Source organism: Euleptes europaea, chromosome 4, assembly GCF_029931775.1.
Source record: "Euleptes europaea isolate rEulEur1 chromosome 4, rEulEur1.hap1, whole genome shotgun sequence".
Classification (NCBI taxonomy): domain Eukaryota; kingdom Metazoa; phylum Chordata; class Lepidosauria; order Squamata; family Sphaerodactylidae; genus Euleptes; species Euleptes europaea.
Window position 1 is genome coordinate 36795369 of NC_079315.1, and position 17882 is coordinate 36813250.

A 17882-nucleotide genomic window follows, 5' to 3' on the forward strand; every position below is an offset into this window, starting at 1 on the left:
CCTCCGCCCCCATCCCTGAGGAGCAGCATTTGGGGGAGGGAGTCATGTCAGGCTGTAGTAGGAAGTCGGGAGTCACACTTCTGCAGACAGAAATCCCTGCACCAACAGCAATTTTAGGCTGGATTAAGCTAATGTTTAATGTTCACTTTAAACATATTGTGCACTCATTGCTTAAAATGGAATTCCCAGCTACCTTCAGGTAAGGTATCAGGGAAACCAGAATACGAAAACACCAGAATCATTTAACAACAAAGCATTAAGGAAGTGCTCAAAATCCTCAGGAAGACCTAAATTGCCCTTATACTTAAAAAAAAATGTAATTGTGTAACCCCAGCAATGGCTGAAGCAGTTTGTTTATGATTTATTTTTATACCTTGGTGCCTTCTACCTAGCAAAAAGTGGAATATTTTTCAGGATCAGGCTACCAAGACCACCCCAAAGAAAGGTAGCAATATGCCAGCACATCATAGAGAGGAACGCTGAGAAAGTCTTCCAGGGAAGGGGCAGAAGAGAAGATCAAGATTATGGCAATAGCATTCATTCACAAAGACATTTCTCTGAGCACGACTGAGACATCTGGAAAAACTTCCTGCGTACCCTTCTATGTATATCGCACCAAGGCCATCTGACAAGGAATGCACATAGACTGGGGCAGACCTTGGCTCTGGGATCTCAGTCCATCCACTCATGCGCATGTTCACCATATGCACAAGCCCCTTCGAATGTTGTATGAAAAGGGGCTAGGCGCTTGCAACTGCTAATACATCACAAGGCCATAGCAATTCAGTCAACAGAAGCTGACCAATATGCTAGGAGAAGCCAGAACAAGGCGTAACTTGCCAGCCATGCAAGAAGCCTGAGATCTACAGCCAGCACAACACCCTAGGCTGGCAGCTGACTCCCTGAAATCACACAGTGTACCACACTGAAGTATATGCATACTTTGAACAAAGGACCAGATCCTATGCAATCCTTTTGATTTCACTGGAGGCAGGTAATTATACTTTTTTGCTTGCAAGGATATTACATGGTCAATGGGGCGGAGCTAGGCATTTCTGTCCCACAGGATGCAACATTTCCAGTGACGGAGTACATAGTACTGTCACCCGGGGGGTGGGGAACCCTGCTCTATAAAACTGACTACATCATCTGCTGTAGCAGTCAAGCAGGTAGAAATCCATGTTGGTCAATCAGAACCCCCAGCTTGGAATCTGTGTTGCTATATGTAAAAAAAAAAAAAAAGTATTTTATAAAAGAAATCCAACATGAGGCATAAAACCCAACCTTGCAATTAAGTATTTTATGAAACTCAGTTTAAAACTCAATTTAGACAAGAATATGCGGTTCAACCCTTGCAGCTGGAATGGGGGGCAGTTAGGAGCTTACATTCTTTCACCAGTTAAACTGGTGCTAGAATCTGAGAGATCCATACTGAATCAGAATATATTCTGATTATGTTTTAAAGCATCGGATAATCTGAAACATCACTTATTCACATGAGATTCACGTCCCGTTGCCTTGAAAGCTATGACAGGTTTCATGACTTCAGTGTAGTCTATTGTAAACTTGTCCTTGAGATCAAACTGTAGCAAAAATGGGGCCCAAATATTAGAGCTCCCCCAGCAAATGCCCTCTAAACTTGTGTTTACATTAGCATATAGCAAACAGAATACTTAACATCCCCTCCCAAATCTCTGCTTGCAAAAAACCAAGGATTTAAACACAGATAAAGGTGAATTGCTTTTTACCCAAAGCTCTGGTAGATTAATCACTGCATTAATCTCTTTCCAAGAATGATACTGACCAGGGAAGAGTGCGGAGGTTGCATCACTCCTCAGTATGACCTATGTGTTTGAAATGGTAATACGCCAAAGCACTGCCCTCAATGACATGCCCCAGAATAAGGAGCAACTGAGAAGTATTAAAGGAATGGAGAGATGTATACAGTCAGGATCCTGCGTAAAGAGGACGTAATTACTGTTAGCAACAGCAAAACAGCACCAGTTCTCAAGGTCTGTACACAACAGCAATGGCTGGGGAAGGGAAATAATAGCCAAGCAATTACGCAAAGCCACCAGTTCCTATATCCAAGATATTTTACCAAGCCGTTACCCGCTTGGTAATCGTCAAGTTGCCCTGCTAAATTACTAGAAAGCAAAGGCCAATTTTGCTCTTCTGCCTCCCACCATCAGCTTGGTCTGCAGGCAAGACCTCGCTTTGTGGAGATCAGACCACCTGCTAACCCCTGCTGACAAGATTGCTGCTTAAGGCATAGGAGCTGGGGCCAATAAAACAGTAACTCTACTGTCATGGGCCAATAAAAGCTTACCCCGCCTCAGGGGAAGATGTATGGTAGAATGGCTGCCTGAATCCACTCAATATTTCCAGGCTAAGCAAAGAAGCAACTGAACTATGTGACTGAGAAGAAGAGGGGCTTTTTGAAGAGTTTACATTTGGTTTCCCCGGGAACTTCTAACCTGAGGTTAGAAAGGATTTGTAGTCATGCGGTTAATATAAAAAGAGATGTGCCAGAGGCATGTAACCACAAACTGGTGTTATTAAAACCCTTCAATAGTAGCCGAAGCTAGCAATCGCTTCTCTCAGTCACAATGAAACAGAAAGTACAAATTCACCCTTGAAGTCTCTAAGAAACACGGTTAGACATTCTCAGATCTGCTGCAGAAATTAGCAGCCCTGTTTCCTCTAAATGCTAGTGGAGGGAAGAAAATGAAATGCACGACATGATGCCAGTATATTTTAAGTTGCCCTGCTGCAAGTAACAGCCAATGAAAGTAACTGGGGGAGGGATGGGGAAATCAGAGCTCAGTGATGTGATGTGACGTCAAGTATTTTGTCATGTCATGTCAAGAGAGGAGAAGACAACATAAGGCTGCTGGTTTTGGCAGTAGCCACGCTTTTTTCATAATGCCTACTTCTGTGCACTGCATCCAGAGAATTCCATGTCAGAAATTCAAGGTGTGCCAGACAAAAAACAGCCTAGTGCTAACACAGATTTTAAATATAAAAGCTCCAAAGCCACCCAAACAATAGGGGGATTTTGGTTCCCAGGTTCCGCAACAAAGAGATCTTGCTGCCTGCTCAAAAAACTTCTGCACACAGCATGTGCTTATGTCAGAAACGGAAAACAGTCCTTGAGGTTCCCCCTGAACAGAATCACAGAGTTCTGAGAGGGAGAGACGAATAGTAATAAATAGTTCTACGGCCTCTTCTTCTGAGCATGAAGCTTCATGTGATCTTCAGTGGTGATTTCTTGTGAGCACAGAGGAGGGTGACATAAGGAACCCCGATGAATGCCCACCTCTCACTGGGCCAGAATTTAATGACAGGGCCTTGTTCAGGGATCTCCGAGACAGCGTCAAAATAGGCGAATAAGACACAGCCCAGGTAAGCAGCAAGACAGATGAGGATGTGCCTAAGAGAGGAGAGAAACAAATGGTAAAGAGAGCATCAAGCACTCTGACCAACGGGGGCCTCAGGCCCCTTCTTCCAAAGTATAATTAGCACCCCTTGTAACACTGGAAAGAAATGGTCTGCAAAGATCAGAACTGATACGAAAAAGGCAAATCCTGCACGGATGACGTATGGGGCCACACACCTGTGCCACAGATGAAAGGGTAGTTCACACCGACCTTCCTTATGTTGGCTCAGGTCAAACATAATGTAAAACCAGAGTTCGTTTTAACAGCGGTTAGTTTGTGAAACTAGGATTCAGCCCACAGACAACCAGTCAAACCAAGATTTGTTTTGCCAATTGCTGGTTTAATTGCCTTCTCTCTGCAGTCTGAGAAGGCATCACCAGGAAACAAGCTAGGATTCAACCAGGATTAAGTCAGGGATGTCTGCATTCAGACTTTATGCAAAAGCAGAGTTAAGATGATCCTGGCTTCAGATCCCAGTCTGACAGACCTTGACTATTCATGGTTAGTGGAGTGACCTGCAAGCAGAGAATCACACTAGCCATCATTTATTTAATTAAACCAAAGCCTTCTAAATTCAGTCTTGTTCAGAGTACCAGTGACCTTGACTGGCAGCAGCTTTCCAGGATTTGGGGTCAGAGAAAAGACTTTCCAATGTCTACTACCTGAGATCTTTTAACAGGAGATGCTGAAGACTGAGTCTGGAGCCATCTGCTTGCAAAGGATTTGCTTCTAGCATGAAGCCTGGCTTCTTCCCAAGAAAGGGGTAGGACAGAGCAATTTGGCTACATATGAACATACAAAGCCAGACCCAGTCTTTCTCAGCCCTAGTGCATGAAATCAAGTAACAGGAAATACTGTGGACCAAAATTAGAACTTTATGAATGCAAAGCATGTGCTCGGCCACTGAGTTTTGGACTCTGCAAACTCATATTCAGCACCAAGACAATAGAACATTCAACCACAGCTTGTATGCTGGGGAGCAGGGCAGAATCACAGTGCTTGATGCAACTGTGATACGTTGAGAAGTATGCTCACAAAAAGCTTTTAACAGCATTATTCTTGTACACATGTTTCTCTGTTCCAAAAGAGAGGGTAGTAGAGTTCCTTCCTCGTAGTATTCTGGGATGCTACTAGGAAATGGTAGCTGCAATAAGGACCTGAAACTGACTATGCTATTGCAAAAGGAAGACGCACATGCGCTAGAAGGGAATAAAGTCAACTACTGGGAACATTACATCAGGCTGTTTCAGTGCCATCCGAATGGAATGGGAAGACAGCAGTGGGACGCCAGCCAGTGTGGTGTGGTGGTTATAGCATCAGACTGGGACTGGGGAGAAGCGAGTTCAAGTTCCAGCTCAATCATGACACTTTCCTTGGGCTAATCACTCTATCTCAGCCAAACTTAATCCACAGGGTCAGCGTGAAGACAGAATGAGAAGCTCCTTGGAGGAGCTTCCCCACTAGAAGAAAAGTTGGTTTTTATGCCCCGCTTTTCTCTACCTTTAAGGAGTCTCAAACCAGCTTACAATCACCCTCCCTTCCTCTCCCCACAACAGACATCTTGTGAGGTAGGTGGGGATGAGAGAGTTCTAAGAGAACTGTGACAAGCCCAAGGTCACTCAGCAGGCTTCATGTGGAGGAGTGGGGAATCTAATCTGGTTCTCCAGATTAGAGTCCACCACTCTTAACCACTGTTGTCACTGGTCTGATTGACTGTACCAATAAATATTATTACACTCTTAACCACTACCATCTACTTTGCCTGTCAGTAGCTGTCTGCAGTGTCAAGCAAACACAGCTGCATGAAATTGTATCACTAGAGATGACAGGGACTGAACCTGGAATCTCATGTGTTCCAACACCAAGTCTTCACAAACGTCTAACCACCACCAAGGCAACGGAACAGTTTCTACCACCACAACCTTCATTCCTGCATACATTTTTGTTATAACGAAGTTAGCGCCTGCATTGACTGAATTTTTAATCTGGTCACATGATCCAGGGAAACACTGAAAAAATGAGCTCTCATGAAAACCAGCACACAAGACTCACCAGACACAGTGCAAATAGGGGAAGTTGAATGATGACCAGATCTCGCAAAATACTTTGTCACTGATCCAGCAGGAAAATGCCAACGTCCACCAAAGACCAGAAAAGAGTCCCAGCTTCAACACTCGCAAGTTATCACACCTAAAAGCAAAAAGGGCAGAAAAGGGAAATAATTACATAGGTTGGTGACATGCTAAATAAAGAAAAGGGTCTGAAGCTTAAAATTAGACCAATTAATGACGGGCAAATTTTACAATCTATACAGTGAACCAAGGAATGAATATTTTGAGTTGTTGAAGTTGTTATTTGTATTTAACAGGGAAGACTATAATATTTTCTATTTTAAAATGTTATAATTCTGGGTCCAATTCAGTGGAATTTAAACATTTTTAAGTTTCACCTCTTTCCATTGTACATTTGATACCCAAAATAAAAAGGTGGATAACGTACTCATGCTTAGCATGTATATTACGCTTTCCCAAAGTACCCAGAATGCACCACAGATCTTAGAGACATTTACAACACCCTCATAAGATAGGACAGCATTATTATCTGTTACAATACAAAGAGCAAACAGGATGCATAAGGCCACCCAAGGAGCTTATGGTTCTGAAGAAGAGTTAAAAATACACTATAATAATATTTTAAAATTACTGCCTCTGCCCAAAATCCATTTGTCTTAAATCTAAATTTGCATAGAAGGTAACAAACCTAGGCAAAAAATATAAAAATATTTTTCCTATACTAAGCCTTCCTAAGCAAGGAAGGCAAGTCGAGCAAAATACAGAGAACTGATATGACATTAGATAAGCGTTAAATCTAGACTTGGGTTCATTACCCTGCTCACTCAGGGACTCACTGAGTCCTTTCAGCAGTTCAATCTTTGTCATGCACAATTAGTGAGATTGGCCAGCTCTGGACATTACCCAATTAGATCTGCAGTTCCACCCATGAAGTTAAGGTAGAAACTGGCACAGCTTGTAGATAAAACCAGGAAGCACCTCTAGAACTATGGGCACCCTCAGGTGCTCCAAGAGAACACCTGAAGCAGACCACAGCCAACTTCCAATACACTTCTTGCATGCCTCCTGCCTTGCCAGTGATCAGTGTTTTCCTTCATGTAAGAAGGTACTATTTGGAGAGTCTCCAATCGATTTGAATAAAGCATTGCCCAAATGATACAAGATCAATCCCTTTTCTGTCATTCAAATTAACCTGCACTAAAACTACATTCACCTCCACCACCTTAGCACCATTTTGTCAACTAACTCAGATCCAGTTTCATTCCTTAGCTTTGCAGTATAGCTACCTCCAGGATCCTGAACTGGTAAGATGCAGAAGCAGTTCCTAGACATGATTAGAACTGCATGGTTGCCACTTCACACAACTGGGATTTGATGTCTACAAAATTTGTGCTTCTAACCACATTGCAGAAGTTGCATCCTATTTCAGCCTCCATCCCCCCAACTCCACTCACAAACAGTTGGCAACCCCTGGCTCAATTAATAATAGCTACAGAAAAACAAACTATTTTCTAAAAAGTGAGAAAATAGCCTAGTTCCTTCCCAGTTAAGAATCTTTCTCATGTACTGGATGATCTGAGCTTCAATACACAAAAGGTTATGCGAGATTAAAAAACTGGTTAGTCTTTAAGGCGCTACAAGGCTACTGTTTCATTTTTGCTTGATCATCATCTTGCTTCCCTCTGAAAGGGAAAATACTAGCTTGGAAGTGAGGCCCACGGGTGCATCTTTAGCTCTATGACTTTGCCTTGCCTTGGTGGCAAGATGGGTTTCAAACCAAAATAAGAGAAATATGACACACCAAAAGTGATGCAATCATGACAATTATCCTCACGAAGCAGGACTGCTTCATCCAACACAGACAGAGACAAGATAGCTACCCACCTTCTAAGCTCTGCAATTAGCAGCACAGTGCAGGGAATAGCCAGTGTCATCAGTGAGATGTTATTGATGGCTGGCTTAATGAAGGCAAGGCAGGTCGTGATGCCAGAAAGGATCCCTACTGCCGCTTTAAATCGGCCTCTGAATAACAACAAGACACATTTTTTTAAAGTCACTTAGGCTTTAAATCAACAGAAGCAGCAAATGACAACATATTAAGACTGTAAATTGAGGTTGCATTTGTTCGTAGCAACCATGCAACCTCCTGAACACCACTGTTGCCCAACCTCTCTTTCAAAGGGGCCTGGGTATGTCCCACTCCACTCCGCAAATCATAACTAAAAGGAGGGGAGTATGCCATTGTTAAGACACCGTTGAATTAAAGGCTCCCTTTCAGCACTCAGGTGCAATCTCAACAAGGCCAACCCCCACCCCATCCCGCCTCCCAGGGTTTCTTTAAGCGGTGAGGTATGGCCCTCTTTGGAGCTTGAAATGCCAAACCTGAGAGATCCTATGGGAGGGGTCTGTCCTCAGGGGTTGATCCCTAGAGGATAACTCCTCCGCCATGAATCTTTCCGATAAGCCCTCCTCCTCTACCCATGTGACTACAAGAAGGGCTGGACCAGGGGAGGCTAGGAGGAAGGGTTGCACAGAGGATGTAAAGAAAATTCTGCCTGAATTGTTATTCACTTGGGTCAGGGAGATTCTGCCAGACCAACTTTTGGGTTGGCACATTTCCTTCTAGTATCCAGGACTTGGAAGAAAAGGTAAAGTTCTACGGCAACATTTTAAAGCATATTGAAGACAAAGGGGTTTCTCAACAATAATGGGGGGGACGACTTTAAAACAACTGTTGTGGGTGAGGGTCTATTTGGGATTCCCAAGACTAACCCAATCTAAATTCAAGCCCTAAGTATCCTAACTGGTACTCTCTATAGATCAGTGAACACAGGATCTGCACTATACATGGTTTTCCTTGACAGTATTACCAAGAAAGGCAGTTTGAAAAGGGAAATGTTTAACCTTGTTAACACCCCATCCAAAGAGGCAGTTTTGGATGGCTGATCTGCATCCTACAGTTTATATTTTGGGTCAGGCATGGGATGCAAAATACATGCATGTCAAACGTGGAGTAGGCGCCCTCATCAAACCCAGTTCACACCCCTTTAAAAAGAAGCAGCTGGGAAACTTCCCACTACTTTTCACAGCAGATTTTCTACAGCCACATATGCCCTCAATACTTGAGCAGCAGAGGAATTTCGCGCTATGGTATACAACTGCAAAAAGTTCACAGATCATTCCTCCTGAGAATAACAGCAGCAGAATGGCTGAAGGGTTTTACTACTGGTTTCAATATCCTTGTGTAACCAGATACAATCACGACAACACAGAACCTTGTGCAGCTGCCGTCCAATCGCATGTCAGAACTCCACCTGACACCAAAGGAGAACCTTTGATTCGTTTAGAATTGGGGGTGGGTGGGAAGAGCAGACAGTGTCAGCACCTTGACACAAGCACCCAGTGTACAGTTTCACAGGCATAAACAAGTTTCATACAAGTCACAAGACTGGGCTGACAACAGCAAGTTCTGCTGCAAGCTATTTGAGCAGCAATCTGGGCGAAAGGTCAAGTCGGGGTACTCTGAAAAACAAGGGCCATTTATTCATGGAAGGTTTTGCATTGGATTTGCCACTCTTTAGATGCACTTTTCCCCTATCCATATTCTCAAAACTCAACAATAAGCCGCCATGCAGAGTTTTAAGAATTCAGATGGGGAAAATGTGCATCTATAGAGTGACAAATCCAATGCAAAACCTTCCATGAATAAAGGAGATGCAAACCAGTAAACGGCAACAAATCACAACCAGTCGCTCTTAGGAAGTCAGAAAGGTAAAGCATGGGAGCTTAAGGCTCTTTAGCCTTCAAGGTTCCCTAACTGCATCTACCTGTCTGGCCAGGAACCTCAGCCTGTTGTAGAACCAGCTGAGGCATATTTTCTAGGTTACACAGGCAACCTGTGAAGGCCCAGTGAGACTAATTGTTGACCTGTGTGAACAACTGAGTGTTCCTAAAGTACAGTCCCCTGCACTTCCTCAGTGGCAAGGGGAGAGCTTGTCCAGGGGTGTTGGTGGGTGCACCATGGCATCCACCAACACCTTTTCTGGCACCTGCCAAATGTTTTTAGGAAGTGGGTGGGGCCGGGTAGGGCTTTTGCCCAGCAAAGCTTCTGATTTGACGGTGCAGACTTGTAAAAATGCTGCCTTGGCAGCAGCTGCCACCACAGAACAAAGATCTACATCAGGGGTGTCGAATTCATTTGTTAGGAGGGCCGGATATAACATAAATGTCACTTGGTCGGGCCGGGCCAAATGCGTATAAATAAATAAATACCATAAAATGTAATCCAGATACTGGAGATACAAACTTTACAAAAGACACAGGCAGTCAATTAATGTTATTGTTTTTTGCTTAAAACACAAACAAGTTTACAACAATAACATTCTTACAGTGTTTTCTTTTAAGTCTTATTGTTTTTTGTAAAGTATGTTTGTATTTTAAGTAAAAAATAATATCATTAATTGACTTTGAAAGTGTCTTCTATAAAGTTTGTATCTCTAGTTCCTGCCATTAATTCTGTTAAAAATTTTAAATTAGGAAGCTGGTGAACCTGCAGTGGGCTCGCCAGCCCAGATCTGGACTAGGGGAGGGCTGGCTGCCTTGACTGGTGAGCCTGCAGCTCTCTCCCAGTCCAGAAAGACAGAGAGAAAGAGAGAGGGAAGAGAAAGAGAAATAAAGAGTGAGAAAGAGAGAGACAGAAAGAGTGAAACAGATAGAGGAGAGGGAGGAAGGGGGGGAGAGAGAGAGAAAGAAAGAGAGAAAGAAAGAAAGAGAGAAAGAGAAAGAGAGAAAGAGAGAAAGAAAGAGAGAAAGAAAGAGGGAGAGAGGGAGAGAGGGAGAGAGAGAGAGGGAAAGAAAGGATGAAGGAAGGGGAGGGAGGGAACGGAAGGAAGGAAAAGGAAGAAAGGGAAGGAGAGAGAGAGAAGGAAGGAAGGAAGGAAGGAAGGAAGGAAAAAGGAAAGGGAGGGAGAGAGAAATAAAGAAAGATAGGGGAGAAAGAGAAAAACAGACAGGAGAGAGGGAGAGAGAGACTGGAGACAGGGAGAAAGAGAGAAAGGAAAGGGAGGGATGGAGGGAAAGAAGAAAGGAAAGGAGGCTTCAGACTGGCGCGCGTGGCTGGTTCCGGCCCGTGTGCGCCCAGGGAGGGAGGAGGGAAGGCTTCAGGCTGGCATGTGGGGCCAAGAGGAGGGAAGGCTTCAGGCGGGCGCGTGGGGCCGGATCGGGGCCCGTGTGTGCCTGGGGAGGGGGGAAGGCTTCCAGCTGGCGCATGGGACCGGATCCGGCCCCAGGAAGCCCAGAAAAGGTCAGGGGAGGGGGGGGAGGGGGACCAGCTGCCTCGGCTCCGCAGGCCTGAGAAAAGCCCTCCGGGGGTCGGATCTGGCCCAGAGGCCGCATGTTTGACACCCCTGATCTACATGATGTTACTGAAGTTAAGCTGTGGCAATGATTTTGTGGCTGGTTCTGCCTCCTGCGGCAGCCATTTCATGGCAGCCATTTTGTCGCTGTGCCCATCATGCCATGTCAGAATTCCAAATGTGCCCACAGGCTCAAAAAGGCTGGGGACCGCTGAGCTTGTCAATCACTACTGACGGTCACCTTCCAAGTGCAAGTTTTTCACAATAAGCAAGTTAACATTACCTAAGACATTACCTGTCATTCCTAAATATTTTGGGTAGGTATCTTCTGGGAAACCACATGGCCAGAGCACACATCAGAACCCAGAGTATAGCAAGTTCATCAAGCATCTGACCCAGGAAACTAAGCGTAGCATGGAAGTAGACCGATCCAATTCCTAGGAGGACATATTTGAAAGTAAAGAGTTATTACAGCTTATAGTACTGCATTCTTCTCAGCAAGCTTCAACAAGAGCAGATGTTGTTGCGTGGATGATGATGCATGTTGGAAAATTAAAATTCCTTGTGACTAACAAGGAATTGAAAGTATATATTATGTGTCCGTGTGTATCAAAAAACAAACTAGCTGCACAACCAAGATTTAAAATAAACACATGGTATTTCTGAAAGTGTTTGGGTTGGATCTCAAAGTTATCCTGCATAATTTCTTTCAGGCAGCATGAAAAGATGAACTAGATGGGGGGGGGGAGAAGGCAATTCTAGAAGCACTCCACTTGCAGCTCTCTGCACCTGACTCAAGGACTGGCAGGGTTTTGCCTATACAAAGAGTATTCCGGTATAGAAGTTATACTATTAAAATCTTTGACTCAGAGAACAAGGAATAAATGTGATTCATTACTCCACTAGCCCCTTTGAGTGCCTGTTTCAGTCTAATATGGATTAAACTTGAGTCTTATGCACTTTAGGAATCACATTTCCCTTTATGTTCCTCCTATCAAAATCTGGGGGGAAATCTCTGCAAGAGCAAGCAGCAGCGCCTTCTCTGTTATGGCACCCACCCTACTATTAAAGAGCTCCAAGCTCTTCCACTCAAGGCTTTTTTTTTTTTTTTGAAGAGTTGGTTGAAGGGGCCAGTGCTATCTAAAGATTAGATTTTATACAGCTGGGTACTATTACTACTGTGGTTCAGGAATTACGTTTTCACTAGATTTTATGATATTGCGACATGCAGTTCCTTCTTATACATGTTTGCTTATTAGTAAGTCCCCAATAAGTTCAGTGGGGCTTACTTTCAAGTAAGCCAAGACAGGACCACTCTAGGATCATTTTATGGCTTTTGAAAATGCTGTGCGTCACCCTGTATGAGTGACTAACCAATATAAGTGAAATAAAAAAGGAAAAATAAAATTAAAATTACCTCAATGCAAAAGTAGCAGGGCAGGATGAGTGGGTAAAGGGGCCAATAGAGTACAAAGATTGATCCAGAGGCAGGAGTGTGAGGCGGGTGGCCAAAGGGACCTACGGATCAGGAAGCAGAGAAGTTCTCCCTTCTCTTGCTGCCTAGAGCCAAGGGCTATTGCAGCCCACAACATCTGCGGCAACTGATACCAACTTATTTACAGCAAGCTACACTGAAAGGATCAAAACTGAAACAGAAGTTCAGAGCTAGTATGGTGCACTGGCAAAAATGTCAAGACTAGGGCCGCTTCCGCACTAACTTTTTAAAACGTTTAATGAAACGTTTTATTTATTTGTATCCGCACTTTCCCCCCCTCCATTTGGGGTTGGAGCCATTTTGTAATTGTTTTGTATCTGTATTATCAGCAAATACTTATACCATGATGTTTCCTTTTTCGCCATTTCTAAGACCAATTCCCCTAAGGAGTGGACATGTTTAAGGTGTTCTTCATTTCTCTGCCCCCTTTGCTGAACACGCCTACTGCATTGCCTCCAGCTCCTCCTTCCCAATTCCCCTTCCCTATAGCTAACCATTTTGTATGCTTTTTTTAAAAAAAAATTGTCAAATGCAATTGGACAAGCAAAAGAATGGAGTGTTGGACTAGCAAAGGAACATTAAAGCGTTGGACTAACGCCACCCCTTGCTTTGCACAGGGTTATGATTTATCTGAAAGTTTAACACTCCTGCCTCCCTCACTTTACCCCCCTTTGCTCACTGTGCCTGGTTTGTGTTGCCTGCCGCTGCTGCTACTACAGCTGGATTTGGCTTGCCTGGAAAGTGGGGAGGGGGCATCAGAGAAAATAGGGAGGGCTTTTTATTTTAAGCAGTGGAAGATTCTCCCAAAACAAAAGCCCCATCACTGCCCCGCCCCACACTCCTTTCCTGTTGATTGGATTTGTCAATCCTCCCCCTTCCAAAAGCTGCAGTTTTCCACCGCTGAACTTCATCTGTGATTGGCATGTAAAGAAGGATCATATATTTTTGCTGGAATGTGTGCAAAGCTGGGTTTCCAGGACAGCGTTTCGAAAGGGTGGACCCCCACTTCTCCCCCCTTCAAAATAGCAAAAAAAGGATTTTTGGGTTAGAGCACTTGCAAAGCGAGATGCTGGATGGATGTGCATGCACAGACACACACACACACATTACGGTCGCCAGGAAGAGTGGCAGCCCTACTGGAAGAGGCTGCTGGCTGGGAAGAGGGGAGGCAGAACAGAAGCCACGCTGACTGGTGGCTAGAGCCCGAGCCCAAAAACAAAACAAAAAAGGGGGGGAGCATCCACAATGTCACGAATGATGCAACATTCCCCTGAGAACCTATGGGGTTTTTTTTCTGGAAAAGTGCGGACAGGACGAAACCTCAGGAGGAAGGAAAGAGGCAGCATGCGGACAGAAAATTTGAATACGCTGCCAAAACTTGTAGATCAACAACGAGGATACTCTGTGGTAAGTGATTAGTGCGGAAACAGCCTAGGATTTGGAAGACCCAGGTTCAAATCCCCATTCTTCTATGAAAGCTTGCTGGGTGACCTTGAGCCAATCATACAGTCTCCGCCTAACCAACCTCACAGGTTTGTCGTAAGGACAAAATAGAGGGAAAGAACCATGTTTGCCATCTTGAGGTCCTTGGAAGGAGAATGGAATAATAATGTACAAGCCAGATAGAAGTATCTTCTGAATCAGGCAAGTTTTTATGGCAATCATGAAAGCAGCTTTTTCCACTACCACCTTGTGCTAATCTCAATCTTTTTTTAAAAAATTGTATTTTCCTTTGTTTTCAAGTCACATATGCACAATGGCATAGAAGGACTTACCAACCACGACTAGCAGGGTCCATATTAAATATATTCCACTGTTGAAGCAGGATGCATATTGTCGGAATAAGCACATACATATGGGTGGCAAGACAAAAAATAGGATGTTGCTTATCTAGAGGGGAAAATGAAATAAATGAATTAAATAAGCAATAAGGAATGGTGAAATAAATTTGTATGATTATTTTTATTTAGATCATTAGAAGGGAAAAGAACACTTGGTTAGTGTTTAAGGCTTATTGAGACGGATGGACGGGGTAGCAGGAGGACCCAGCAGCAAATGCCAGTACTGCCCTGTGATTTTTGTTCAGGAGATAATTTAGCATGCTTTCCCTAAAAGGAGGACTGCTTTCTATGATTGGGATGTTTTCCAGAAACAAAGTCATTGTTCTCTCCATGATGAAGACAGCCATCCTTAGAACAATTTGAGGAGGCCCAGTTTGGGTCATCTACAGAGGAACAGAATATTAGAATTACTTATTTCCCCTTTTTAAAGGATTTAAAGGATACCCCCTTCTCTCCTAGCAACTAATGTGCACTAAGGGTTTGCTAACTAGAAGTAACTGTAATGGTGCATGGACTTAACTTGTGAAGTACCTGTAACAGATTCTAACTTTACCTGGTGCTTAAGCTCTTACAAAACACAGTTAAACTTGTTGAAACTCTGGAAACAAGACTTTGGTTGATCTAGTTTAGCAATCCCCAAATCCCAGTAAAATGGAACCTGCCGAAGTGTGTCCTGGTGCTATGGTGGCCTAAATGGGTGGGTGCCCTCAGCAGGGTTTGGGGGAGGGGGCCGGACCCCCTCCCCAAAGGGATTTGGGGCAGGTGCTGGTGTCAGCCTGATTATACTCAGCCAGGACTTTGGCAACGGGGCCTCTTCTGGTAGAAGAGGGGTCCTGAGAAAAAGCACAACGGAACACTCAAAGGAATGTAGCAACAACTTATAAAAGAAAAAAAGTGCATCTATTTAAAGTAAAGCTTTACTTTATGAAGTAGGCATATACGTTTCATTTGCAAAGCTATTTTAGACACTGCTCCAACCCTGCTTCCACCAAGTTTTGGTTCCGTGAAAGTTCAATCAATCAATCAATCAATCAATCAAATCCCCATTCTTCTATGAAAGCTTGCTGGGTGACCTTGAGCCAATCATACAGTCTCCGCCTAACCAACCTCACAGATTTGTCGTAAGGACAAAATAGAGGGAAAGAACCATGTTTGCCATCTTGAGGTCCTTGGAAGGAGAATGGCATAAAAGTAATACATGGGGTGACTACATAATAACATTAAATTGTTGTAGTTGAGCATTGCTGACAAGGTTAGAAAATAAATAGAAAAAGGGATGCTAAAATTAAAAACCCTCTAATTAACTTGCTGGTGAACTTTCACAGCGTATCTCAGAAACTGTGCCACTTTCTCCACTGTAACAGGATAACGATTGTTCAGTAAAAAAAGAGCACTAAGACAATCAGGAGAATTTGACTTGTCAAAATAGGACTTTAAAATTTGAGCCATTTTCTGTATAAAATCTACAATGGAATAAAACATGTACCGTATATACTCGGGTATAAGCCGACACGAGTATAAGCCGAGGTGCCTAATTTCACCCCAAAAATGGGGAAAAATTAGGCACCCGCGTATAAGCCGAGGGTGGGAAAGGAGGCCCTTCCCCCCCCCCACAGGCTTACCTTACCGGGCAGCAGGTCGGGGCCTCCTGGGCGCAGGGAAGGCGCGCGGGCGGCGGGTCAGTCGGTAGGGGGGAACTTGCCGCCGCAGCCTGCCTGCGGGGCTTCCTGGACGCAAAGAAGGTGTGCGGGCGGGTGGCGGCGGAGCCTGGCAGGCTGCCCTGCCCGAGCCCCCCCTCCCCCAACACCTCTCCCGACCCGCCGCCTGCCCGCGCATTTCCCTGTGCCCAGGAGGCCCCGCGGGGCTTCCTGGGCGCAGGGAAGGCACGCGGGTGGCGGCGGCGGGTGGGTCAGTAGGGGGAGGAAGAACGCGGGGGGGACTTGCCGCTGCCACCTGCCCGCGGGCGGTAAGTTCCCCCCCTCTACCGTATTGACCCGCGTATAAGCCGAGTTGGGCTTTTTCAGCCCTTTTTTTGGGCTGAAAAACTCTGCTTATACACGAGTATATACGTTACATTTGATTCAATGCAGTTGTTACCACAGGGGCAAAGTCTGTCTGAAAGGGGGATTTTCCAAAATCTTTCTTCCAAAATCGGAGATGGCATAACATTAAATCTGGCCAGGGAAAAGGCTCTACGTTGATGTGGGTTGTAAAGATGGTACTAATACGATGGAAGCTCATATATATCAAAGGGAATCCCTAATCTTAATGGGGAGCAAGTCTTGTTAGCAGTGCTATTGAGATTTTGCAATCCAACTTCTAACAGTCTGCATTTTATTGTTTGAAATGCTTCGGTATCCGAGAGCATAAACAGTGAATCCAATGGTAAACCAATGGATTTAATTTTACTCTCAATGTAAACTGACCAGTTAGAAGCGTGTGATTCCATAAGCATATGGTAAAAAAGAGAAGAGGTATCAGCCTTGAAATGTAGGCATAGCCAGAATTTAACCGTGATAAGCCACACTCTAGTTTCGAATAGCACTTGACCAATTTCCAAGCACAAAGCTGCATAAGGAACACAATTAGGCATATTTTGCGGAGAAATTTGGCTTGGATATGTCCCATTGATTGTTCGACTGCTCCAATCCATTTTTTTAGACATAATGCTAGTGGGGGAGATCCAAGATGGCGACAGAATAACACCCTCAGGTATAGCCTCCTCCGCAAGAATTCTCCATTTTCTATTTATTTCCATGTGTGTGTGTTAAGTGCCATCAAGTCGCTTCCAACTCATGGCGACCCTATGAATGAAAGTCCTCCAAAATGTCCTATGACAGCCTTGCTCAGATCTTGCAAATTGAAGGCTGTGGCTTCCTTTATTGAGTCAATCCATCTCTTGTTGGGTCTTCCTCTTCTCCTGAGGTCCTCAACTTTTCCTAGCATGACTGTGTTTTCCAGTGACTCTTGTCGTCTCATGGTGTGATAGCCTCAGTTTAGTCATTTTAGCTTCTATTTCCATGCAGTTTGATATTTAGAATAATAGCAAATTACTCTGAAGCTGCCCTAAAGAAGTTTGTCTTGTTTTGCTTTGAAACTTGTTATGTGAAGGGAGTACCCTGGTTGGGTGATAAGCTCTCTGTATTGTATCTAATTACGTCCAGGCAGCTAGATGAAGGAGAGGAGTACAGCGTCTGAGATTTATAGTCCTTGGGGCTGCTGTCTGGTCTGCATGTAATCTTTTTATGGACTGAATTAACAAGCCTTCTGGCAAGTTTGGAATGTAACTAACATTCTCATGCTTTGACAAGTAAAATTTAGATGCATTTTAATGAGAGCTGGTAAATGCTTCCGTGAATCTGAGGATTTAAGTTCTACTCCTGCGCGTAAGCAAAGCAAGACTGGGGACTATTTTACTTCTGCTAATTCCTTGGAGGGCTCTGTTCCCATCTCGAACCGCTTAACTGCCTTGGCATCCCAGAGCCTTGAATACTTACTGAGAAGGTTCCTTCTGCTCTGAGGTAGATGGGCATCTTGAAAGCTCAGGTTATTCTCATCCGTTGCTAGGGGAGGCAGGAACTAAATGATTGCACTTCCTGTCTTCTGATGTGAATCTCCTGTAGCTTCCAGTTTTACTATAGACAGGCTAACAAAAGACAGGCTAACAAAATAACTCTAAA

General features: G+C 44.2%; 1 protein-coding gene across 1 annotated transcript in view; it reads right to left on the bottom strand.

Moving 5' to 3' along the window:
• Positions 1–3210: 3210 nt before the first annotated feature.
• Positions 3211–17882, bottom strand: part of ACER2 (alkaline ceramidase 2) — a 28045-nt gene continuing 13373 nt past the window's right edge. The window contains exons 2-6 of the mRNA XM_056848609.1: positions 14137–14251; positions 11162–11303; positions 7397–7534; positions 5493–5630; positions 3211–3433 (exon numbers count right to left, since the gene is read on the bottom strand). Of these exons, the coding sequence (XP_056704587.1) occupies positions 3247–3433; positions 5493–5630; positions 7397–7534; positions 11162–11303; positions 14137–14251 (720 nt within the window). The 3' untranslated portion in view covers positions 3211–3246. The remainder of the gene's footprint in view (positions 3434–5492; positions 5631–7396; positions 7535–11161; positions 11304–14136; positions 14252–17882) is intronic.